Source organism: Asterias rubens, chromosome 7 (assembly GCF_902459465.1).
Source record: "Asterias rubens chromosome 7, eAstRub1.3, whole genome shotgun sequence".
Lineage (NCBI taxonomy): Eukaryota > Metazoa > Echinodermata > Asteroidea > Forcipulatida > Asteriidae > Asterias > Asterias rubens.
Genome location: NC_047068.1, coordinates 20,936,044 through 20,962,381, shown reverse-complemented (window position 1 = coordinate 20,962,381; position 26,338 = coordinate 20,936,044). Strand labels below are relative to the sequence as shown.

At 39.0% G+C, this 26,338-nt stretch overlaps 1 protein-coding gene across 1 annotated transcript; it reads right to left on the bottom strand.

The window, feature by feature from the left end:
• Nucleotides 1-331: 331 nt before the first annotated feature.
• LOC117292872 lies at nucleotides 332-14,599 on the bottom strand. The gene is made up of 14 exons (XM_033775041.1): nucleotides 14,368-14,599; nucleotides 12,763-12,889; nucleotides 11,963-12,137; nucleotides 10,991-11,192; nucleotides 10,292-10,456; nucleotides 9,668-9,835; nucleotides 8,971-9,297; nucleotides 6,433-6,702; nucleotides 5,548-5,674; nucleotides 4,821-4,995; nucleotides 4,005-4,200; nucleotides 3,117-3,281; nucleotides 2,173-2,340; nucleotides 332-1,033 (listed from the first exon to the last, which is right to left on the bottom strand). The coding sequence occupies exons 1-14, from the start codon at nucleotides 14,583-14,585 to the stop codon at nucleotides 682-684; spliced, it is 2,835 nt and encodes a 944-aa protein (XP_033630932.1). The 5' UTR covers nucleotides 14,586-14,599; the 3' UTR covers nucleotides 332-681.
• Nucleotides 14,600-26,338: the final 11,739 nt, after the last annotated feature.

Genomic DNA, 26,338 nt, shown 5'->3' with positions numbered 1-26,338 from the left:
TTGTGGAGAGCGCGTCACGTGGGTGTGTATAAACCTTTGTTTCTGACCAGTAAAAAGTGTTGAAACATGGGCGTGACACGCGAGCTTGCACCTGTGCTTATAAGAGTTTTTTTATTCCTATTGGTCGAGAGCAACGGCTGAAACAGTTGTGCCACATCACGTGATACACGCGACGCGCACAGCATTCCCTAATAAGGAGTTGTTTACCTGAGGGCCTTTTCGTAGCTGGAGGGGTGTTGTGTTGAAAGAAATCATTGAACAATTACAATTTTGCATTTATTTTACTTTTTAAACAAAAAACTATTTATGAATGGGAATCAAAGTGTGTTGAATCGGTTTTCAACAAGTGGTTTAAACCCGCCGAGGCCTGGTTCTTGATAATTTACCTCGACTTCGTCTCGGTCTGTAAAGGGAGGAGAGGTGCTTGGGGTCACCTCCCCATCCTCTGACAGCAACCCCCCCCCCCCTCTATAATTTGAACTCTATGCCCGCCTCACAAAAAAGGCACTTTATGAAGGTCTTTTACTTTCAAAACAAAAACCACATCAAACGGCAACTACAGAAAGACACATTTCAACTTGTGTGGTTTTCAACTTAAAAAACAATGGAAATAAACTATTACTGGCATGTTTGCATACTTAATGCAAAGAGGTATGTTTCCTTCAACTCATAAATGGAATGTCAATCTTTTTTGTGTTCAGCGACTTTTCCCTCCCGCATTCTCTTCGGCCTGAATGCGTTCCCGACAAGAATGAAAAAGGCAGTCATGACATGAACGATGAAGAAGGTGGACGCCCAATAGCGTAGCGTGGACCAGAATCCCAACAGTAAGAAGCCCATAGCGAGATACTCAAAGGCACGCATCCTGAAGAACCAATTGAGTTTGTCAAACCACCATGCGTTGTTTTCCGTCCGGAAGGCCCGCGTCATGGCATCCTCAGCCAGTAGAACGATGGGAACGGTAAGGAAACTGAAGAAGTAGCCTGGATGGATGCCGTGCCAGTAGGCGCTGACGAACATTGTCACTGAGGTACTGTAAAACAAAGGGTGATATCAATTAAGAGCACCGAACTCAAACTCAGGTGTTTCTCATCAGTAGAGTGTGGGAGGGTTCAAGTCCTAGTCATGACATCTGTGTCCTTCAGCAAGACTCTTAATCACAACACTTTGTCTTGAATTGGATGTAGAGCCATTGGTCCCATATGTTGTGTAACGCACATGAACAAATCAAGTTCATTGCACTTCAAACAACCCCATTACACAACTTGTTATCTTCTCATATCACCCAGGTATCTACCTGAAGGGGTTGATTACACATAGATTTTTGTGACCTACTAAGTTTATGAGCCAATTTTCAGAGATTGATAATATTTAAATTTGCTGTGAAGCAATTTGTGTCAGGCAGCTTTCAGGCAGTCCAATGGATTCAGCACTGAAGTAAAAAAGCACACTCATTCTGAGCTTGAGGGCAAGCTAGCACCAACATCACAGCCAAATTGCATAAAGCTATATTTAGCAGAAAGAATTCAGGTCTTACTTTTCACACAATGATGTACTCCCTTAGTTCTTGCTCTTTTGATATTTCTTGATGTTCCTTTTTTTATTTGAGTTTACATCACAAACAGATGTGATCTTGAAGAAATAGTTGTGTTTATATAAATGCCTTTTGGATTGTGTTGTATTGTACTAAATCTTATTGTTGCATTACCAGTATATTGTATTGTATTAATATAATAAGTTATAACTTGGTTCAACTCTTTCCTTTTTTGTTTTATGCCCCATTTGTTATTAAAGTACAATTTTTTACTTTTATACCAACCCAAGAAAAGTAACTAATTGTAATTATACTAGTACTCGTCTATATGCCGACAGTAGAAGACAGGGGACCACTCTAGGGGCCAGCCATCGTTTTAACCAAACTCTTCCTAACTTAGGATTAATCATAAGATCTACACATGTAAGTAGGACGAGTTAAGTTCTGTAACCGTTTAGCATTGAACCCATCCTAAGTTAAGACGAGTTACTTGTCCTAACTAGAAATATGATTAATCTTAGCGTTTCGTGAAATCGGCTGCAGGCAAGCCTTTGTATGAGTAGGGATAACTCACAGCCAAGAAAGCCTTTGGTTTAGGGTTAGTGTCAAGAATAAAGCACAACCTTAATCTGACTTACCTCCATGCTCTCACAGGACACCGAACAAATATGTAGCTTTTCAGCCACCACTGCACCGTCATGTTCCAGTTACGCATCCCATCCCTGAAGGTCGGTGTGGCATCACAGGCATACCAGTCAATGTTATGAATAGTCTTGTAGTTGTACTCCACAGTGGTTTGGTCTGAACTGTTGAAGACATGAAAAATACATCAATTATGAACTGTTTGTAGTATGTTGATGTGTTCTCCTCATAACATCATACAGGCTGGTCCATTATGAATCGTCAGACAGTAGGAGGGTTGACTGGGTTCTGTGTTAGATGAACTCATTTGCAGGCTGCCGCAGTTTGTCTTTCATTCAAATCCACAGTGTATGATGTTGAGTGGCCACACAGTAGGAGGGTTGACTGTGTATAGTGGATATGTTGATTTACAGGTGGCAGAGTTTATCTTTTGTTCAAAACCATAGTACACGTATATGATATTGAGTGGTCAGTAGGAGGGTTGACTGTGTACTGTTTAGATGAACTCTTTTGAAGGCTGGCATAGCTTAATTTTCACTAAAATCCACAGTGAAAGATACTGAAAAGTCAGATAGTAGAAGGGGATGACTGTGTTTATTGCGTTGTTTATCGTTGAATGGTCAGACAGTAGGAGGGATGACTGTACTCTGTAGTATGCATTAATAGGATAATATCATATTGCAGGTCTGGCACATTCTATCTATAATTCAAAACCACAGCGGATGATACTAAATGGTCAGACAGTAGGAGGGTTGATTGTGTACTAGGTGATAACATTATATTATTTATTTAATCTTCAATACTATAGTGGATGATAGGTCTACTGAACGATCAGATAGCAGAAAGTTTAATAAGCTCAAAGTTAAACTGCATGTACACTCTTTTCAAGAGAAAAGTTTTCATGCCCCAAAAACAAGAACAATGCTCCTATTGACTATACCTTTTAATCTGTGCTGGATCCACACTAGGCCCCTGGCCAACCTTTGGTTGTGTAGACACAGGGTAAGCTCCCAGGGTGGCAGACATACAAACACACTCTGACAAAATCCATGCAGAATACATACGAAGGCGGAAAAACATAAACATCGGAACCATGTAAAAAGTTCTGTGGAGATAGAGAAGATAGAAAGTTAGAATGATGAAGTTAGAGTTCTCTGTGCTCTTTAAGACAATGGACACTACTGGTAATTGTCAAAGACCAGCCTTCTCACCTGTGAAAATTTGAGCTCAATTGGTTGTCAAATTGTGAAAGAAAAATGGAAGAAAAAACGCCCTTGTTGGAAGAAAAAACGCCCAGATGCTTGATTTCGACACCTCAAAATAAAATTCTGAGGTCTTGAAATCAAAAAGTGAGAAAGAACTTCTTTCTCAAAAACTATATTACTTCAGAAAGAGATGTTTCTTACAATGTTTTATACTATGAACCTTTCTCCATTACTTACCAAGTAAGTTTTTATGCTAGTAATTACTTTGATAACAATAGTGTCCATTGCCTTTAAAAAGCAACGACTGACCACTTGTACTCATACATGTATTTCATAGATTTTGCATTGTGAAAAATTGCCTTGTCCTCTCAAAGAGGAAACTTTAACCTGGATGTTGAAAAATCATTGCTGGCATCCCACACAGTCTACTGACACGCCCCACAACAGAGGGCACTCTCACACAATGGGCAACCCACACACTAACCATGAGCCAACCAACCACAGGTCTCCTTTCAGGGGAACCAATCAGAGCGTTGACTGACTCTAAACTGAAACCTCTGATCCCCCAATAGGCCCACATCTCTCACACTCTTCATGAAAAAATAGTAGATAAATTTACTCACTTGTACAGATACCCATGTGTGTAAAACTCATCGGACTTGACATACTCAATAGACATATAATGTGACATGACAAGGAACAGCAGACCGATGGGCACCAATGTCTTGAGACGTTCCATCAGTGGTTTAATGCTTGGTATATCCTTGGAGTTAGAACAGTGAATCATATCGTGGTACGTCTTGTACTTGTAGTAGGGGCCTGGAGGTCAAGAATTTAAAAGGTGTAGTTATTATTATTATTTATTTAACCATTAACAAACAAAACACAATTAGAGGAGCAAATAATGTTGATATTTCCCGTACATGTAGCATTCCCACGTAGTCCAGTGGTCCACGTTGGAGCCATTCCAGCTCAACATTACGTAACTGTCACGTATGGATTAGTGGCCTAGCGGTAAACAGCACTGGACTCAAATTCTGGTGTTTCTGATCAGCAGAGTGTGGGTTCAAGTCCCAGTCGTGACACCTGTTAACTGTGTCCTTTAAAAGCAAAACACCGACCCAGGATGCATCGTCCTTCGGATGGGACATAAAGCATTTGGTCCTGTGTGTTATGAAACGCACGTAAAAGAACCCATAGTGCACTTATTGAAAGGAGAAGGGGTTCGCCCTGGTGTTCCTGGCGGTGGCTGCTGTATGCGCCTTAGCACATTGTAAATCCTTATAATTGGGTCTCAGAATTCATCACTGCAATAACCTATCTTTATGAAAATTTGTATTACTCAGCGCCTTGAGTACGTTGTTTGGTAGATACGTGCGCTATCATAAGACTTTGATATTATTATTATTAATTATTATCAAGACTGGGTTAACCCTTACCTGTGATAATTCCAATGAAACAGAAACCATACTGGAACACATCAGTCACTCCTAGCTCTCCGATGATGGCAACGTATTTGTGTTTGCTAGGCTTTGCATCTTGTTGGCTCGGTTGTAGGGCGGGTTTGGTTTGAGTCATGTGAGAATCATGAACCTCAAATCCAACCCCAACAAGCTGTGTAGTGTGAAGAGAATCACAAGAACATGGGAGAGTTAAAGTTTCAGAGATATGGTAGAATTTTAACAATGGGAGAGCATGACATACTGACTGGACCACTGGCTAAAGTCCATTAATTTTACTATTTATCAATATTGTAGTCTAGTGTTTCCCCCCTGAAAAAACTTCTAAAAATTTACGAACGAATAAGCTTTATATTTCCCATCCTTCTCCAACAGTATGGTTGCAAAAATATAGAATATTCTGGAAGGTCTTATAAACTGTCCAGTGACAATTCTAAGCTTCATTTTTTGTGTGAACTTAGCATCTGCAAATAGGATAGACCTGGTACAAGTCAGTCTGCAATCATAGTTTTTGATTGCTTGATTGCAAAAGGCAATTTGCAAAGCTGATACAGACAGAAACAACTGCGATATCAGACTTGAAATCATGTCTAAAAACAAGACAAACAGGGTTGTCTAAAAACGTGACAAAAAGGGTTTAAAACTACTACCAAAATTACTCACTTTAGCTGATGTCAAAACTCAAATCGAAATATCGAAAACATACCTTAAGTGTTAAGAGAAGCTGTATTACATTGGAGAACGCTGTAGGGGCAGCCAGCCCAAAGAAGTGCCCGGCTCTGAAAAATGTCAGGTAGGCAAAACAAAACGCAAAACACCAAACATGGCACTTTCTGTCACAAATAAAAAGATCCAAGCAAAATAATTAAGTTTCAGAAATAATATCCCAACATTGAAGATATAGGCCTAGGGCTAGGCACTTGCTCAGTGCTAAGTACTAAGTAACTAAAAGTAAAAGGTCCAATAATAGATAGTCTTCATAATGGTAGTAATCAAAAGGCTGTTAGTAGGGTTATCATAAGTCATAGGTTGAGGGTTTTAGTTCCGGTTGTGACACTTGAACAAGACACCTGAGCAATTACTTCTCATCATGTTGACACCAGTCGTGATTGATTAGTTAGGGATTTCAATGTCAATCATCAACTTTTAATTATATGTTTACATACTTGTTGTACTTCTTATAAACAAATCAAACGAAGGTATTAAATTAAGGGCATGGCTGCGGCATGGCATCATTAATTTTTCCAAATCAAAGAAAACAGCAAACAGGACAGGGTACCACAACACAACACAATAAATTGGTAATATTAACTTTAAAAGTTTATAAAGATGTGCCCATCCCATTCTCATTATTCATTTCTACACCATTCAGACACTTCGTCCACTAGTAGTACGTATGGCTAATACTACTTCTACTTGTAATTGTATATAGTAGTACTAGTACTAGTACATGTAACTACAGAATGAGTGTCATGCATTTTTCAGTACAACCTTTACAAAACAAGGTCAACACATGTGATCAAATCAAGTTCCATTCTCTAATCTAAAATCATCATAAGACCAAGTATTAAAAGTAAGAGACTCGGCTCACCTTGGGTTTACAAACTGTACAATGATACCTGTAACTAATGTTGTCAACACCGAATGATACGCCTGCCAGCCACACAACCCCACCACCATCGACACTCCAACACAAGTACAAAGTAACTGCTTTTGCTGTGGATTTTGTGCATGTTTGACGACGTGTCCAAGCCCCAGTGAAATGCATAACATACACAGGTAAATCAGCTCAGTCGGCGACATTGTTGTTTTGGTTTTCAACAAACAAGACAGAAGTGAAACTGTCCAGTTAGTGTCACTCAATCAGTGTTCTTCCTGTTGAACACGAGAGTCAACATAGACACATGATTTTCCAAATGCCGGTCCTGTTGTATTACCTAGGATTGCTAGGCCGGTTAAGTAGCTAAGTAAAGGTCAATGTCACAATGAAAACAAAAACCAAGTTCTTGAAGGGAAAAAACAACAACACTCAGAAGTCTGTCAATAGAGGGCGGCCTTACTTTTATCGGAAGGGGGCTCGGGGGGCGTGGCGGTGGGATGGGGAGGGGGCGTGGCGGTGGGATGGGAAGAGAGCGGTAATATGGGACGCATTGGCCATTATAGACAGAATACAATGCCACTGTAGTTGTTGCTATTAACTGTATTGTAACCAGCTTTCACGCATTTACAAAAGTAAGATAAGGTGTACTTTTCCATTCACAATGATGAGCCACCCTTGTTTAGAGAAAGGGTGTCATTTATCGTACCCCCCCCCAAACTTTTAAAAATTGTGTTATTACCAGCTGAACAGAAAAACAACATCTGCTACAGTTTATTTAGTAACAATAGCAATTATATAACAACTGTTTTACTTCTCTCTCCATCTTTTGTGTTGTTTTCCCATGATTTTGGGCAAACAAGTAAAAAAAAATGGCTTATTCATTCCATGATAAGGGTATGTGTGTTTGAATCCCAGTCATGGGTGTCCTTGAGCAAGACCCCTAGTTGCTTCTCTGCATCCAGAAATAAGTTGAAAGTGTGAGAAACAGCTCCCTCTGAAGTGACGTAGTTTTTGAAAAAGAAGTAATTTTCCACGAATTTGATTTCAAGACCTCAGATTTAGAATTTGAGGTCTCGAAATCAAGCATCTGAAAAAGCACACAAGGGTGTGACAAGGGTGTTTTTTTTCTTTCATTAATATCTCGCAACTTCAATGACAGATTGAGCTCAAATTTTCACAGGTTTGTTTTATGCATATGTTGAGATACAGCAAGTGAGAAGACTGGTCTTTGACAATTACCAACAGTGTCCAATGTCTTTAAGGAATGAACTTAATTATAGTCCAGTGACTAGGGGTAATAATGTCGGAGAACCATTGAGTCACGAGTAAAGAAGCCTAGAAGCCACTTTTATAAGCTTTTATAACCACCTTTTATTTCATCTTTATTTTGCACTACAACTTACAAAAGTATAAACAAAAACTGCAAACACCATATCTTTGACAATAGTTACTTGTTGTAAAATACAAAATACAAAACCATAAGTTTGTTAATATCTATGTTTTCAAATGAGTAACCCAAAAATATTGTACTTTGGCAATGCCCCTTATTTTTGACAGCGCGAGGGCGCTATAAATAGTATTTTTACCACTTCCGGGGGTACACGCGATTCGCCCTGCACAAATTAATAGGCGTTCTTTCACTTTTGTTGCGCCGTAGTTTCAATTTGCTTTAGAGGTGGATTATAACGGCTCCTTTAAAAGTCTTATTGTCTGTGATGGATTAGATGTCTGTGGTGGTAATGTGTTCCAATCTTTAAAAACTGTTTTGGGTATGAATGAATATACCCCCGGAAGTGATTGAGAGCGCCCTCACACGGTCAAAAATATGGCCCATTGTTAAGAACTGAATTCCTTAAACTTGATTTATTATACATGAAAGAACTCTGTAATAAAACATGAGCTTATGTTTGTCAGTAAATAGTGCCACTCTATTCTTCTCCCAGCCTTGAAGGCAGGTTGTTTGAAAGACAAATTATGGTTACACATACAAAACATATCCCTAGTATCTTTTGGTTCGTTCCTTACTTCGTACAAAATGTTTAAAAGAAAGCCCTATTGGTGAAACTATAATACTTTATATAAAAAAACATGATGCAAAAAGATATCAATATCAAAATATATGTTTAGAAAATAGTTCTTTCAAAATACTTCGAGTAGAAAAATATGGAAAAATCAAATACTTCAATGTCTGTCTCTTTACAGTATAGTAATCTACACACAATAATCCCATTAACATTTCTAACCTCATCTTTCTATTCAAAGGTTTCCCTGAAGACTATGTGCCAAAAATAGTATGAAAAACAGTCATGAGTACCATATCTGTAAATGTATGTACCATAACCTTTAAATGTAGTATATGTACTATCAAATAAAATTATCCCAAAACAATTCTCTTTCACCGTGCTAATAAAGTTGTAGGGTCTCCCTACAGTCAATTAAAAGAAAAGTACAGAAAAGAAGATCACCAACAACGGGCTAGATTAGATTCCTACGACAAGTCCTAAGCTCTTTGTGAAATCGAGCCCAGATCATTCAACTTTCTGTGCGGGCTTCAGCGGTGGTTTACAGGTATAAGAAATGACTAAGAACAAACCAGTCAAGGCAAATCCAAGGAAGTACGTCGACGCCCAGTAGTTAATCGTCTCCCAGAACCCTTGTAGCAAGAAGCCCATGATGATGTACTGGAAAGTGTAGACTTTTAACAACCAGCCGATCTTATCGTACCAGGAGCCGTCGATGCGGAATCTCTTCATCCTGTCCTCGGCTAGGAGGATGATGGGAACGATGAGAAAGCACATGAAGTAGCCTGAGTAGAGTCCGTGCCAGAAACAGCTGACCAGGAATGTGATGAAGGTCCTGGGGGTTGAAGTTGTGAAGAATGTGTGAATAAAGTTGAAAGAAAATCTTGATAAATACCGAACTCAAGCTCTGGTGTTTCTGTTCAACAGAGTGTGGGTTCGAATCCCGGTCAGGACACTTTTGTCCCTGAGCAAGACACTTTACTATAATTGCTTCTCTCTCCACCCAGGGGTAAATGGGTACCTGTGAGGGCAGAGATGGTTTTTGTGATTGATTAGCTTAGTGCGCTACATATTTGGCGGCACAGGCTGTATACTCCCCAGGGAGCTGAGATGGAATAAGTAATAAGATGGCCCAGTGATCAGGGTAATAATGTTGGAAGCGTTTTGAGACATGGTGTATAAAGAGATATATAAATAGCCATTACCTTCCGGTTTTGGTAGGAAATCGATTGTAGACATAATTCTTAAGCCACCACTGCACGGTCATGTTCCAATATCGCATTGCAGTACGAAAGTCACCCAATGTCTCACACTGATAAACATCAATGTTTTCTATCGTTGCATAGCTGTATTCCACTGGCTTAGAGGTCATACTGTACAAGAAAACAACATGTTAATGAAGATTGGTTGTGAAGCCACTGATTCGCAGAAAAGATAGATATGTAAGTGATAGATAAAATGGTTTATTCATTGTTTCAAAAATATGAAGAGACATCACAATCAGATAATTGAATCACGTCCGATTTTACAATAAGTCAATACAAAATTCATTACATCAAAATACTAGCCAAGAACCCTAATGGGAAGAAAACCCCAGATATTTATTCCAGGGAAAACCCGTACGATCACGTAGGATCTGAAAATCATATCCACATACATGTAGTGCCCCTGGCGGGAATCGAATTTGGGTGCTAGAGGTGAAAGGCGAGGAAAGAGACCACTAGCCCACATCATTGAAATAATGTAAGAAGTTACAAGAGCTTCCCATCCACTTTCTTCCACAAAATAATACAATAAAATTAGCTATAATCTTGATAAATTGAGCTTACCTTCCCTTGTGTGTCAGTTCCACACACGGTCCTTTTCCAGGCCTGGGTTTGGTTGATGCTGGATAGGCTCCTAGTGTTGCTGATATGCAGACGCTCTCTGCCATTAACCATGCAGCGTACAGACGGAGACGAACCATAGTTGTTATTGGCACTGCATAGAGGATCCTGTCAAGAAATATAAAAAAATCAATGCATTAGTAACAGGATGCTGCGCATGGCACTTGACGTCACCTTAATCTCAATTAAGATCAGGGAGAGGAGGATGGGTCTGGCAGGCCACTGCAATCAACACCCGGAGCAGGCAGCTTATCACACCAGGGAAACTGGCAGAAGGGGAGGGAGGCAAGCCACATTCATCAACACTTTGCTGGGGGATGTTTGCCTCGACACAGGAGAGATGAGGTCCCTAAAGCTGGACAGGGAAGAGTAGAGGGTTGCCACCAAGTCCCGAGTTGGTGTAGGATAGACTACGCCCTCGCATTGCATCGCAGTGCCTCAGACAACTACCCCACAAGCCAACACTAACTTTTGAATTTCATTTGAATTGTCCCACCATTGGAGGAAAACATACTGGTGCCTGATCCACCACAGTAGACTCCACCTAAACAAAATGCGGATCTAGCTCATTATTAAGCTTTAAAGCAAGTAAGTGTGTACTGGTTATGTGCACTCCAGCTTCAAAGCTTGAGTTTTGCTTACCTGTAGAAATATCCATAGGAGTAGAACTCTTGTGAAGTGAAGAACTTGACCGACGTACACTTCAAACTTGACAAGAGTACAAATAATGTGGCAATGGGTAGCAGCAATTTGATTCTCTGAACTATTGGTCTGATGGTTGGAATTGAACTGGAACGTTTACATTGCAGCATGTCATGGTACGTTTTGTAAGTATAGTAGGGACCTGTAATACAACACAAAAAGCGAACCATGATCATTAACTCAGTTGAAATACCATGTGAAGCAACGTGATGTCAAGAAACAGAGTGGGCCTGTGGCTGTACATGGAGTTACTGCATGCACGCACCCTCCCTCCAGATTGTGGACAGCGCGCCCATACAAACAGTAACTGGGTGATTGCACAGCACTTCCCCTGCATTGATCATGAAAACAGAACCCATATAAGTGCGCATTTGTTTTGCCCATGGTGGATTCCTCAAATTCCACCAATCATAATAAATATGATGGAGGGCCTGGGTGGTGTCTTATTAGTAGATTTTCTGTGGCATTATCTCAGACTGAAACATTTCTCTGGACGATTGGTACTTGTTATTTAAAGCAACCTGGTACTGGAGTCAGTAAGCTGTTACATTGTAGACTTGTGGACAAGTCGTAAATGGTTTGTCACAGTGATAGTCAAGTCAAGGAGGTGGCAAAATGATTCAGGTTTCCGCTATCGAATACTGCTCTACTGCGATCACTGCTCTGACGCAAAGCTGCTGGCTGCCAATTTCTCCCCCATTAAAAGAGACTGCACATCAGCGCGAGAGCAGTAGTCTGGCTGTGGCTTGCAGTCTTGCAGGAATATCGCGGAAATCGCGAAACGCTATCACCGCGACACTCATACAATTAGAACTCGTCCACAAGTCTCTGTCAGATTTAATCTTAGCTTTTCTCGATATTTACTAATCCTGTACTTTCTCTAGAAAAATCCAGGAGAGTTTTCTTAATTACCTGTGAAAAGTCCGATAAAGCTGAAGGCATACTGAAAGATTTCAGTGGCATCAAGCTCTGGAATGGTAGCTTCTTGGTGGGGTTTAATGTTCTGGTTATGATCGCCATTTTCATACTTTCTGTTGACAGGAGAGGCATGTGATGAATCATAGACCTCAAAAGATACACCAACGAGCTGTAAATAAAAAATCTGTAAGTATTAAATACCTTTAAAAGCAAACAAGCAATTACTATTCTACATCATTACATCCAAAAAACAAGTCAGCTGCAACAGCCTGATAAAGTATTTTTCAATTTCTTGTCAAGGCCAAAAACAATAAAACTAAAAATTTGTTATGCTTCATTGACATCTTGAAAAGGATCGTACCACTTTTTGGATTAAAAACCGTAATAAAGTCTATTTATCTCTCTACTTCTAGAAGTCGCATCCCCTAACGGTGATACCGCACTTTTAATATAAGCCTAACAACTGTGCACGCTGTACACTCACAAAAACAATGTAATGTATTGGCTGTCTGAAGTGCATTAATAAGTGTACGGTCATGGTAATGGTGGTAGTGTAAGGCACCATAAACAAGTAACATTTTGCGCAAAGTGGTTTAAATGCAAAGTGGTTTAAATGCAAAGCGGTATTTTGCAAACTGTAGTTAAATTTTTTTGTAGTTCAACTGTACAAAACACACTGTTAGTATATTAGGCTTATAGTAATACCTTGCATTTTAACGCTGTCTTACACAGTAACTAAATCAAGACTCTTTTCGTTTGTACACTACATATGAAATCCAGCCCTACTTCTTTACCCGTAATGTCAGGAGGAGTTGAACAACATTTGGGAAGGCAGACGGTGCAGCGAAGCCAATGAGATAACCCAATCTGAAGAGCACCAGGTAGGAAAAGCAGAACGCAAAACACCAGATGTGACACTTCCTATCAAATCAAAACAATGACAAAGATTAAGGACCTTTTAAGATGGGTTATTTTTAACTGACCATGTCTTGGGTCAGAGCAGAACATAGAATTTGAAAAATATTACTGAACATACCCTGATAAAAAATATTTACATATTTTTCAATAATAAATAGACCTTTTTGGCTGGTTGATTTTGCTGAATGGCCCAAAGTCATTGGGGAAGAAAAAGCAGCACTGTGTATGCCCCTTTTACTCTCCACAGTTCCTTTCGGCCAAAAAAAATCAATCAGGCGGTAATCAAAGTTCTCTTCATTCATAGACCTGCTCTTTATAGAAATTGTTTTTTAAATTTACATTACATAGACCATTGTTGATTGGTAGGGCCCCTTGACTGTAGTGTGAATTAAACCTGACAGTACTTGCAGTTGCAACAGTCACCGTGGTCAACAAATGGTTAGACTGCAGGACTTGCAATCACAAGGTTGTGGGGTGTCGTGGCCGAGCGGTTAAGAGCACCGAATTCAAGCTCTGCTGATTCTGTTCAGCAGTGTGTGGGTTCGAATCCCGGTCGTGACACTTGTGTCCCTGAGCAAGACACTTAACCATTATTGCTTTTCTCGACCCAGGGGTAAATGGGGACCTGTGAGGGCAGAGATGGTTCTTGTGATTGATTTAGCCGAGTAGCGCATTTGTTGCACGAGGCTGTATACTCCCCAGGGAGCTGAGATGGTTTAAGGAGTGAATTAAGGCCCAGTGACCAGGGGTAATAATTTGAAGCGCTTTCAGACACCCATTCGGGAGTGAAAAAGCGCTATATAAACTCAAATATTATTATTATTGAATCCCCCAGCTAACCGCTGATTTCACAATGACTACAACAAATATTGTTGTCCAGTGAGTTACTCATACTGAGTCACAACTTCTTGATTTGTGTAATTCATAATCATAGACGTTAAACCAATATCTGTATAAGGAAATTGGCTGTGCCAGCTTGGTGTTTATATCCCTTTGTTGGAGTTTTTATTAAAACACTGCAATACAGCGGCTAAAAGCCAAAATGTACAGTTAACAAAATAGTCATTAAAAACCTTCCTATTAACATTTAAAAAATTAAAAAAATGAAAAATGAAATATCAAGTATATAAACACACAGGCAACAAATTTCTTCACGTCAATACTGCACAACCCTCTGCCACTGGGCACAAAGATGTATACAGTAGTACTAGTAGTGCAGACTACAGTACTTAAGCGGTTCTAAGAGTAAGACTAAATAATATATTATAATATTTATCACTTCCCTCCCCTTCTTCCATGTCTTCGCTAAGTTTTTGTTGTTGTTCTGAAAAATGATTATTCCCTTGACTCGTGTACCTTACTTATTGCAACTTTGTACATTATTTAAACGCTATAAAAAGTATAAAATTAAGTTCAATGTGACCCCCTTCATTCAAAACACACCACCTTTTTAGCCAGTGATCCTTTTTAATTTTACCCACCTGTTTGGACCAACGAGACAGATGATGATCGCAGTGGCTGCCGTGCACAACACCGAGTGGTAGGCCTGCCACCCACACAGGCAGACAACCAGAGCCACACCGACGGATGTGCAGATGAACTGTTTCTCTCCGCGGCTGTTCAAATGCTTTATAAATTGACCGAAAACTAGAGAAATTAACAGCACGAAAACGTAAATAAACTCGGTCCCCAACAACATCGTGTAAACAACTCTCAAACTTTAGTGCCAACTTTTAGCTGGTTCCCATTTTGAAACTGTGTGTAAACTTCGGTAAACCTTTGGTTACCAGTGGACTGTTAGTAAGCCGTCTGTAGAGGGCGGCATACCAACTTCCGGGATAAAAGACTTCAAGCCAATTGCGGCGCGTGATACGAATTATCATTATAAAAATCAGTTTTATTGTAGGTCTACGGCCAAAAATACCGACTGGAGAGTGGCAAACGTTGAACTTAAAATGGAGAAGATCGACGCCTACCAAAATGGCTGCCTCTGAATGTAAAAATGCCACCTCCTGGCCAAACAAAAACTGGCAAAATCACCACCCACTTCCACTTGGTTGGACTCCCCGATCCGCACGTGCCACGTTAGTACGCGTTGCATACAATTTACAACAGATGGATTCCTTCCTCCTACACACACCACATTTATCTACGAGAATTGCAGATAAAAAAGGACAACAGTGTCAACGATTACTGCATGCGGTAAACCGCCGACGAACCTGACTGTTTAATGTATGTATTCATGAAATATGCAAGGATTCCAAAAGTAACACCAGCAGAGATGCGAAAAACATGAAGCAAGAGCATGAAACGAGAAGGCCAGGCCTCCAATCAATAGCCTGCACCTATAACCGCCGAGTGGCTACCACTACGGACTCAGGGGGGAGCTCGGAGAAAGATCTGTGCATTTATGTCCCACACTGTTAAAGATGACTGAAATACGTAAGTAGAGAGGGTGGACACCAGTTTCCGGAGAATTATAAGCAACCTGTGTACATTTGAATGATTTGATCACTAATTAGGACCTATCTAACTATGACTCCAAAGGTTAATGGCAATATAAAAACCTTCCTTGTACTAATAATTAAAGTCACCTGGAAGTGGTATTTTTTCAAAATAAAGCTTTTGTCACTAATATATGTGTTTTGATGAGTGGAATGTGAATAAACAGTTAACTAAGGTTTTAAAAAATCAGTTCTTATGTTATTTACAAATTTAAGAGTAGACCCCGACCCGAGAGGGCGCTGTTCGTGACGTCAATCGAGGCAGACTTTGCCTGTAATGCGTAGAGTAAACACAATTGCAAAGTACATATACGGACCAAATCGTGAGTTTGTACGTTTCGAAAAAAAATTTTTTGTTTTTTTTCCGGCAATGCCGACCAGGTGTATTGCTGCTAAATGCAGAAAAACATTTTTTGAAATGTACCAACTCACGACTTGGACGTACATGTACTTTGCACGTGTGTTTACTATACGCATTAATAATAATAATAATAATAATAAGACTTGTAATGCGCACATATCCACCCTGCTGGGTGTTCAAGGCGCAGTAAAACCAAAAACAAAACAAAAACAAAACACAACACAAAGAAAAACAGAAACAACAAAATTAGTCATTGAAAACCTGTGACATAAGATAAGTTTTGAGAAGAGACTTGAATTTTGCGGTACAAACACAAGATCGAAGATTAGGCCTAAGTGGTAGAGAGTTCCAGATCAGCACAAGAGCTGTTTTACATTATGGTCCTGTGTTAAAAAAATATAAAAAAATTAGATAAAAACATAATACTTACAGCAAACCTACGTATAGCGGCTTTCTAAAATACAATAAGAAAAATAATTATATGAGCAGTAAGAAGAGTGGACAAAAAAGTGTCTGGTCTTATCGTCTCGGTTTGTTACATCTTATAAAGAAGTATTTATAAAGCAAGATGATCTATGCGCCCCCCCCCCCCTTTGAACGTGCACGTACACAGTTCAACTTTGACACGGTGAGCGTTTGACTGCGCAACGATGCGCCTTTAAACGCGCCGCCTCCAAACGGCGCCTTTAAACGCGGGCGTTGTGGAACATCTATTTTACAGAAACCGCGCAATCTTAACATTGAAACATTGTGTCCAAGGTCACGTATGTGACGTAATAATGAAAAACGCACAAAAGTTCGAAACTTTTCTTGGCAACATGCTTGCGGCGGCAACCCAAAGTTTGTCTGAGTTTTCTCTTCAACGGGTCAACACAGGTTTTTGTTTCGGTGCGTTTTCAATGCAAAGTTGCAGAAATTTCTCACAGAGCTTTATCTTTTTGAGATACTTTCCGAGTGAAATTATTTACAGTGATCAAGATGTTTAACTTCGCGGCAGCAGTATCTGATAGAATCAGGTAAGAGACAATAAATACTGATGTTTTTGTGTTATTATAGGCCTACGTTATACGCCCAGCCTACACATAGGCCTACCTAGTGTTTGTACTGTGTTTGTTAAGAAAGTGAGCAACATTTTGCAAAATTTATCATGAATTGACTTTGCTTATTTTTAATTTTGATCTTCCTACTTGTTGTGAATCTTGTTGTCATAAAGAATTGAGTAACTCTAAGATTGCCAGTGAAATTTTGAAATAGTTTGTCATGCAACGATGTACAGTCTATAGATTAGGACACCGATTTTGCTTGCTGTGATTATGCAACGGGCTTTATGGAAGTATCATATTTTTTATTTTTGCATTGGTATGTATGCGTAGACGTAATTTACTTTTGCATTTACCTTGTTTCCACAATTAATAATATGAAATCAGACACAACCATAATAAGCAACAAATAACTCTACAATAAAAAGGTTGTGCATAATTCCTTAGATGGATATCGTCTTGTATCTCATGACCGAAAGTCGTACATCCCATTAGATATTTTGTCTTGGTATTTCTTATGTTATAAAATTTCTCATTGCATTGGAATGGTCCAATGGTACAACTTTGCAAATCGGTACACTTCCTTCTATGTAATCTCACTTCAATTAAAGAAAGTTTATGCCGTCTTTACTCTTTTAGTCCGATGGCCATTGGAAATTCTTCGGCAAAATCGTAACACGCTGGATTAAAGCGTCAAAATTGGTACAGTTGTTCTGTTTCAGAAAACATGTTATTAACAAACAACGAAACAGACCTCTTATTACTATTGAATCGTCTCATCAGTAGTGAGACTAAACTCTCCCAAATACGTCAGTAAAAACGTGTTGTACTTGTATCGATACTCTCATTTTAGAATTTTGAGGAGTACGAAGGTTCATCCTTTCGTACCAGAGGCCGAGGACGGATTCCCGGCCGAAGGAGGTGGGGATAAGACCCACGGATACCCACGTGGTACCCGGTCATCAACCTCCCGGAAAGATGTACGTATCGGCGTGGGCTCTCCACAAGGAGGATGGGCCCCAGGAGGAGGCAGGGCCCATCAGCTGATGAGAGGTGGTGGTGTAAGATCTACCGGCAAGACGTCTGGATCTAAGACGTCGTCATCACGAGGAGGTGATGTAGGATATATCGCTTGGGATGCGCGGTGCCCCAAGACACCAAGGAAGAAATGTCAAAGAAGGTAAATTTCGAAGATTATAATTGTTGTCGGGAATGTTATGACAGTCTTTTTTTCATTCGTTGTGAAATTGAAATGACAAAAGTGAAATGGGTGCAAATTTTTGACCATATTCAAATCGAAGACAATCAAGAATAATATAGAAAAACATATAAATAAACACTACAACACCCCAACACACAGACAAACATCCCGAAACTTCAACAAGCATACTAAACAAAACAATGACATTGAAACGAAGCAAACCACTGAAGGGTGGGGGGGGGGCTTGTATTCATTAAATGCTCTTTGTTTTAAGGTTTGAGGTTTTGTTATATTTATTTTAATCTCATGCTTCCACAGGGCGCTAACACCATGGCGAGCGAGACTGCGAAATTTTCTCACGCCTCGGCGAGGCCGGAAAGCAACGGTCGTCCTGCCTCTGGATAAGCCACAACGGTCCATGATTGATACACAGGCGAAAGGAGTCAAAGTGAAAAGTGAGCTTGACAAAATATTTCCTGATTATTAACGTATTTTTGTTTTAGAAAATTGATATAATCTTGGATTTTCTTTACTTATCTATTGCAAGACTGTCCAATAATAGTTCAATTATAATCTGAAAATGCTGGTTTATTTAAACAATAATATTATATTTGCTTAAAAATGTTTGCAGTCATTTATCAAAAGTATTCTTTTAACGGACAATGTTTTGTATTTAATTAATATCTATGTTGTGTTTGTGTGTATAATACTCATAACTATTAGGAAGAACAAAACTGAATTTCAAACAAATATTTATGTATCTTGCAATTTTGTTTAGAATCACATCGACTAGACGCAAAGGTCACCCCTGACATTGACCATCATCAACTGCCTGGTGTACCGCAGTTGAACCTCAACTCCAAATCTCGCTCTTTCCATGAAGAAGAATCGGATAATGACGAGTCCGGCTCCACACCTAACGCAGCTGTAGGGACACATGATTCTTCAACCCCCACTACCCCCTTTGCTCCAGCGATGGGGCAAGACGTGACGAAGACCTTATCTTCTGTTACTTCACGGAAGATCACAAGCAATGCTCGTGATGATGATGATGACCATCTTATTGATGCATCCCGAAAAGATGCTGCCTGCTCCTCCTTTTCAAGAGGAAATGCTCCAAGCACAGAGTTACAAGGAGTGAAGACAAAGGAGCAACAACTTCCCAAAGCCCCCAAACTGCCAAACAGGGAGAAAGAGGAGGCCATTTTCCGTGAGCACAGATTTGCGGTAAGTGTTGAGAGAAAAATAATGATTTCATCAGTCACTCCCTGATATTGATTAGATAATAATTATGAATGTGGTCTGACTTGTATGAATGAACAACCACAAATCTTCGATATTACCAATGCACTAAAGGATTGTCAAATAATAATATTTTTATTAAGTTTCAAAGTGCAATGTTCTCATTGTTGGAATTCACAGACACGAAAGTCAAAAGTTATGGTAAATTAAATAATGTTACATTTTGTTTTTACATCCACAGCTCGGAATGAATGTAAGCTTCATCTGTGACAGTTTGGTCGGGTGCCAAGGCTATAACCCGGAGTGCCGGTGGCTGGATGTCATGCGAAGTTGCATTCTTCGCAAGGAAGAGTTGAATAGTCTGTTGGCTGATGGTAACCAAATCATGCCGTACACGAAATTCGAGTTAGAGGTGAATATTGTTGCATTGTTCTGTTTAATCTTAAAAACCCAAAACTTGAGACAAACTTGCTGGTGTGCCATGTCAATTTAATTAATGTAAAAATTCCATTGTATTTTTCCTCAGCTGTTAGTTCTGTTAGATTCCTTATCGAGTTTGTTTACATTTTACAATAATTTAACTCTATAATGTATCAGTTTTGTAAAATTGTTGACATATACGTGTCATTTGTTCTGTTGTCCTGCCGGCATGGCCGGACTATAGACCTTTTTCGTGCCGCAGCAATCTTGAATTTCTCCCATTCAAATCAAGGCAAAAAAACAAACACCGAAGCTAGACAGACAGAGAATCTGTTCATTTTTGTGCAATGAATAATAGCATTCATTACTGTTATTTGAAACAAGGAACATGACCAAGATGGTGGCTATTGTTTTGATTTTTTTTATCAGACCATCAACATGAACGCCATTCTTGCAATAGAAAGAATCTACCACCTGAACAAGCTGGTCTTCGAACATGTCGAGCAAAAGAATAACGGGTAAGTAGTTGAATGACAAACTTTACCCCCCCCCCCTTAAAAAAGAAACAATTCATATATCCCATCAAATAAAACACAAACGATGCCAAGTATGTATGTTGCACTCACATTTGAATTATTCTAATCTTTGATTCTAAATCTTTTCCTAACTACAGGGTGAGGAACCTGAGGTTATTTGAACCTGTAGAGAAGTTGCTCTTACAGGAACCACCAGTATCGGCTGGTTATGGAATCCAAGCACGTCAAGAAAAGCCCAGTCCTCAGCCAGAACCAGAGGCCAGGACCACAACGAAAACGAGGCAAGCCGCTCCAAACACCGTCGTAACAGTTGCCAAAGAAAAAAGGGAAACAGAGTCAAAAAGTGATGACAATTCCTTGATTCCACGGAGAGCCACTTTGGTTAAACGACCAAAAGAAAGTGTCGCTCCCTCGATGAAAGTTGCAACTAGGAAGCTGCCAAATTCAAAGCAGACCCCAACAAGTACCGGGAGCACAATACTAAAGCACGCTACACTTTTTGGAGTGATGAAGCCCAAATGTACCGCTGCCGTGAATCAAGCCCAGAAGAAGACAACAAATGTAGTAAAAGTAGCACCTGCTGGAGAACAGCAATGCTCAAAACCAACTGCTGCTCAGGTTGGTTCCTCGACTAAGCCGACAGAGGGCGCTACTATACCAAATATCGCTCCATCGTGTCTGAAGAAGCTGATGCCGCACATTCCACCCTATCCAAAACTCGACCCAGCTGAGTTGCAGTACGTCGCTGACAGGGATGGAAACAAGATCATTCTCGGGACAGGTAACTTTGCTGTGGTCTTCTTGATGCGTCGTCGTAGTGATGGCACTCTAGTCGCCCTCAAGCAACTCCAGAAGAACTACTTCAGGATGACGCCCGACATTGCCATGCTGGAGGAGGTCACCGCTCTGCAAGCGGTACGGCACAGTCCTTACTTCCCCAAACTCTACGGCGTGGTCGACTTCAGGTCGTACGCCCAGGAGCTCATCGGAGACGGGAGTGTCAACTCCGCGAAGAACTTCACCGCGGCAAGGTTCCACCTCTCACTCCTCTGCCGTGGGGAGTGGCTCCACGTCTGCCGTGATATTACAAGAGCGATGATGGATCTGCACCGTGTTTGCTATCTCCATAATGATCTCCACACTGGGAATGTCATGGTGTGTAGAAACCCACCGGGGTCAAAGTTCAAGTGGACGGGGAAGATGATTGATCTGGGGTGTGCTCAAAGTATCTACAGTTCGGCACCACCCTTGTCGCTCACAAAAGAGCAGAAGCAGTCGTTATACCAAAATGCAATTCAGGTGAGACACCAATAAACCTTGGAAGCACATCTTGCTTTCTTTCTATATTCTCACTTTTTTCATTAGAGAAGCTCAACATATTTTTGACCGTGCATGCTTCTCTGAAAACACAGTGTCCACAGATTTACATTAAACTTTACACAGTTTGAAGATTATGATAGTAGAAAGCTTCCCTTGGAATTTGACTAACTGAGGTGCTGTAGTTTTTACGAAATGAGTAAAACCAGTTATGCTATGGTTTTGGTATAATATCATAACTGGTTCATGGGATTTTACATACTAAAATAATTTTCGTCTCATGAGATGAAAATTATTTTGTGACTTGTTTCACTCATTTCTCAACCTCAGCTAGTAATATTTGAAGGGAAGCTGAACTATCAATATCTTCAAACCCTGTAAATTAATGAAAATCTGTGGACATTTTGAAAAAGTACCCGAATCCTTTAGGTGATATTCTTATGTTCTTATGTTGTTACCGCAAATCTCTCTTAGCTGTACTTCCTCTATGCAAAGTTTCAAATCCTATACTTAATGCATACATTGACGACAATTTACTAAACCTGTATTCGAGGCAGCATACAAACGTTGCACAGAAATTAACTCTTAACATTTTTAAAACATTGAAAGCGTAAACAACTTAACTTAACTTAAATGCATTTATAAACCGCTTTAACACTGTTTCAATGCGCTGAAACAAACTTTAACCATGGCTCCCTGCTTAAACTTTATTCTGTTGTTTCGCAGATTGCTCCAGAGGTAGTTGAAGGCAAAACCTGCAAAACAGTTGAGTCGGATATCTACAGTCTCGGACGGGTGTTTCTTACCGTGGCTCACGACGCAAGCTGCCTGTCATCACTCCGACTCCTCGGCCTGGCTTGCATGAAGAGAGACCCCAAATTGAGACCCAAGCTGAAGACTGTATACAAGAAGATAAATGCTATGTGTTACAAAACCAAAACGGCCCGCAACGAACAGCCACTGTCTTAGGTTACTCTGTTGATAAAAATATGAAGTGTTGGAGAAATGAAATTATTAACTTTTTTTTTAATTCAAGTTAATTAATAGCTGACGTTTCGACCCAAGCAGAGTCTTTCTCTCGAATACTAAACTTAGCCTTCGAGAAAGACTCTGCATAGGGTCGCAAAGTCAGGCCGTTAAATATTTTGCTTGAATTTATACCATCCATTTGGTTGGTAAGCAGTTTACAAGAGCTAATTATATTTTCTACGAAGCAAAATTAAGCATTCAGTTTTCGAAAGATAAATCCCAAGTTGCAATATCTAAAAACCGCCCTATTTTTATTTGTCTTTCTATTGTTGGTTTAGGAAAGGGGGCCTTTTATGCGAGGGCACATAATCTTAAAAAAAAACACCCAAAAAACAGTGTTCTAATTGGAGTTGCATAAACAAGTTTTAGTTTGATTATTATTTTGATTCATTTTGCAGAACATACTTTTAGAACGATAATAAGTTTCCAAACACTTTCTGACTCAAGTTTAGGGAAGGCTGCCCTGCAGGATAGGGCATCTGTCCTTAAACTTTTTAGTGAAAAGTGAATGCAGATAGTTTCAATTGCTTTCTAAAGGCGGGTAATTTTAAAGCAGTTCATTTTATGAACTGTTAGGCTAGCATTAACTGTTAATTATTTTTTTGTCAATAACTTTCTAAGGGAAAACTTAGGTACATTATTATTCAATGACAATCGCCTGCATGACAACACAGTTTTTCAAAAATAATTGCTTTCTAAATAAATGCCCTTATACACAAAAGTTATTACTAATATCAATTTTACCTTACCAATCACTATAGATTTTCCTTCAAACCGTTGTTTTTATAAATAGTAGTTTTTAATATTTTGGTAATCGTATAATTATTTAAGTCGTCTTAGTATACGATTACCAACCTATCAAAAAGCATGGTCAGTACAAACTACTTTATTTGTAAAAACAACGGTAAGCCTAGGCAAAGTTTAAAAAAGGTCAATAAAATTGAAAAATTTACAAGTAATGTGGAACGCATTTCTTTTTTATTTTTATTTCGTTGCTAATTTCCAAATGAAAAATTACCAAAGGGAGGATATTAATTCAACAAATATTTAGCATAAAATCTTACTTGGTAAAAAGCACTTCAGCTGTTGATAATGTTTAACTTTTAAAGAAAACAATTCTTTTACAAGAAACGTGTGTCAGTGAGTGGGATACAACAACATTTCAATCTGAGAAACGTTTCTGCTCAGATTGTGTATTCCAATTTGGACTATTATTCCTGCAGCCGATTTCACGAAAGTGTGCGTAACTTGCGCCATGTCGTAAAGTTACGCCACGTAAATGTTGCGCAGCTGCGCCATTTCCTTAAGTTGCATTTCACGAAACTTGTCTTAGCTGCGCAACCTTTTAATTAATGACAAACACCGCGAACGAGGCTTATATCATTATTTCAACGACTGTTGCCTGAAACCGCTAGAAAAAAACTTCACAGCGGCCATTTTAAAACACGATCTTTTTTTTACACGGAAAACAGCATACAAATTAATGTTACACACAGTGAAGTTTCAACGGACGAAGGAATTGTCGGGATGAAATGGCTCATCTTTAACCACTAATCTACGATTTTGTAAAGGTAACTTTGTAGAAATTTATAGAAAGGACTACTTAAATGATTACATTATCAGACACTCGCTTTTCAGATTATTTTGAACAGAAAAAAGGTCGTGTGGTGATACGTCGTATTGTTTGTATCAAAACTCAACAGTTTTAAAACCTCGTATTACTGTGACCTTCGCTGGATGTTATGTGCATACTAAACATACATATTTTTGGGATTACTGAGTAGAAGAAGTTTACTAGTAACCATGGAGGTAGATGAAATACGGGATTCCGAGCTACGGTCGTAGGGTCGGTGATCCAGACAAACTAGCTCAAAATGGTACTACAACTTCGGCAGCTTCGACAACTATCTACGTTGATCACATTGTGCACAATTTCAACCATGGAAGAGGTATTTTTTTCCTCAAATAGCTTAACTGAATGCTGTCACAATTTGATTGTTTCCCCTTTTTACAATTTTCATGAAACGAGGTATATCAATCTATTTATTTTTCATTTTTTGTATCGATGCTATGTTATTCAAAATGGGGCTTCTTGATAAAACACCCTCTATTAAATATCAAGCTTTATTTGTCGACGATTATTTACTGACATCATTACCTTTTTAAAAACATGCCTTTTTTACTTCTTGTTCTTCTCATTATAGAATCATCAACGAAAGTGAGTGACCCAAAAGAAACTTATTACATATCAACAACAACACCCAAACGTGAAGAGTATTGATGTCGTTCCTCTAATGTTTTAAATTTAACAACAGCAAATCCTTTCAACTACATTAAATTAAATGAAAACCATTCTCTCCAAATATTTACTGGAGTTTTTTTAAAGACAAACTGTGTGACTACCATTATTTGTCATCTTCTGACAGCTAAATTTAGTTCATGCTTCATGTAGTTTGAGTAATTTTTGGTGCGTGGGGTATTTGTCTTGAATTATGTTACAGTGGTTACTGAAAGATTTATAAAAAAATAAGCCATGTAGTATTTTGCTACAATGAATAAAACATTGTTTATAAATGAAAATAAACTTAATTGAAAAATGCATATGAACTAATCTGTTTCGACTTGTCTTTCTTGTATGAAAGTATTTGATTTGTTTTGATATGGGAGGATAACATTTTTTAATGGAAACAAAATCGATTGATTTGTGGATATGGGACTGTTGATCGGAACCGATGAGTTCATAATAAAATTATGAGTGACGAAAGTGTTAACTGAAATTGTATTTATGGTGGCAATTCCAACCAACAGACACTGGTTTCTAGGACCCCGAAAATCGTGGCCGAATTTACCGCTATTTCCTTAAAAAACGTTTTTTGTTTTTTTGGTTTTTTTTCAAAGCAAAACGTACTAAATTAGTAAAATAAATTAGTCGACTTACCCCTTACGATTTATTGATTTGGTGGCCTAAAACATTTGTATAAAACTGCTGGACTTACCCCTTATGATTACATTTTTGTCCACAATTTGATATGCACTGGACACTATTGGTAATTACTGAAAATAATAACTTATTTTGTAACAAGCAATTGAGAGCTGTTGATAGTATCAAACATTGGGAGAAACGGCTCCCTCTGAAGTAGTAGTTATCGAGAAAGAAATAATTTTCCACTAAAATATTTGAATTTGATTTCGAGACCTCAGAGATTTTGAGGTCCCGAAATCAAGCATCTTAAAGCACACAACTTCGTGTGACAATGGTGTTTTGTCTTCCATTATTATCTCCCCCATTTAACAACCATTGAGTTCAATTTTGTACAGGTTTGTTATTTTGTGCTTATGTTGAGATAAGTCTGGTCTTTGACAATTACCAATAGTGTCCAGTGCCTTTAAAAAAAAAAATTACAGACTCAAGGCCAAAGTATGCGATGTTTTTTTTCTCTTCTTGACAGAACAGTGTGTATTTGCACGGGTAGTAAATAACCTGACAGGTTACAGCATTGTTAATGGTTATTATAAGATTTCATAACGATAATTATTATATGCAATCATACCACCAGTACAAATCTTAAACTATATTAAGACAGTTACTCGGAAACATAAAAACCAAACTCAGTTTACATAGCAAATGTGAAAAATTACAAACTGAAAATAATGCATAATTGACAAGCAAGTATTTAGCGGAAGGGTTTTGTTGTTATCATTATACAACTCCTGATGGCTATGATCTTAATCAAACCTAAAATAAAGACATATGCGCCTGAGGCAGAATTGTCTTACACAGCTGTAATCTAAGGGGAAAAGG

Coding starts and splice junctions, on each gene's coding strand:
- LOC117292872 (XM_033775041.1), bottom strand. CDS start 14,585: ATGTTGTTGGGGACCGAGTTTATTTACGTTTTCGTGCTGTTAATTTCT. Junction 10,457..10,990: donor TCCTATGGATATTTCTACAG/GTAAGCAAAACT, acceptor ATTTCTTGACAG/GATCCTCTATGCAGTGCCAA. Junction 5,675..6,432: donor GTACAGTTTGTAAACCCAAG/GTGAGCCGAGTC, acceptor TATTTGTGACAG/AAAGTGCCATGTTTGGTGTT.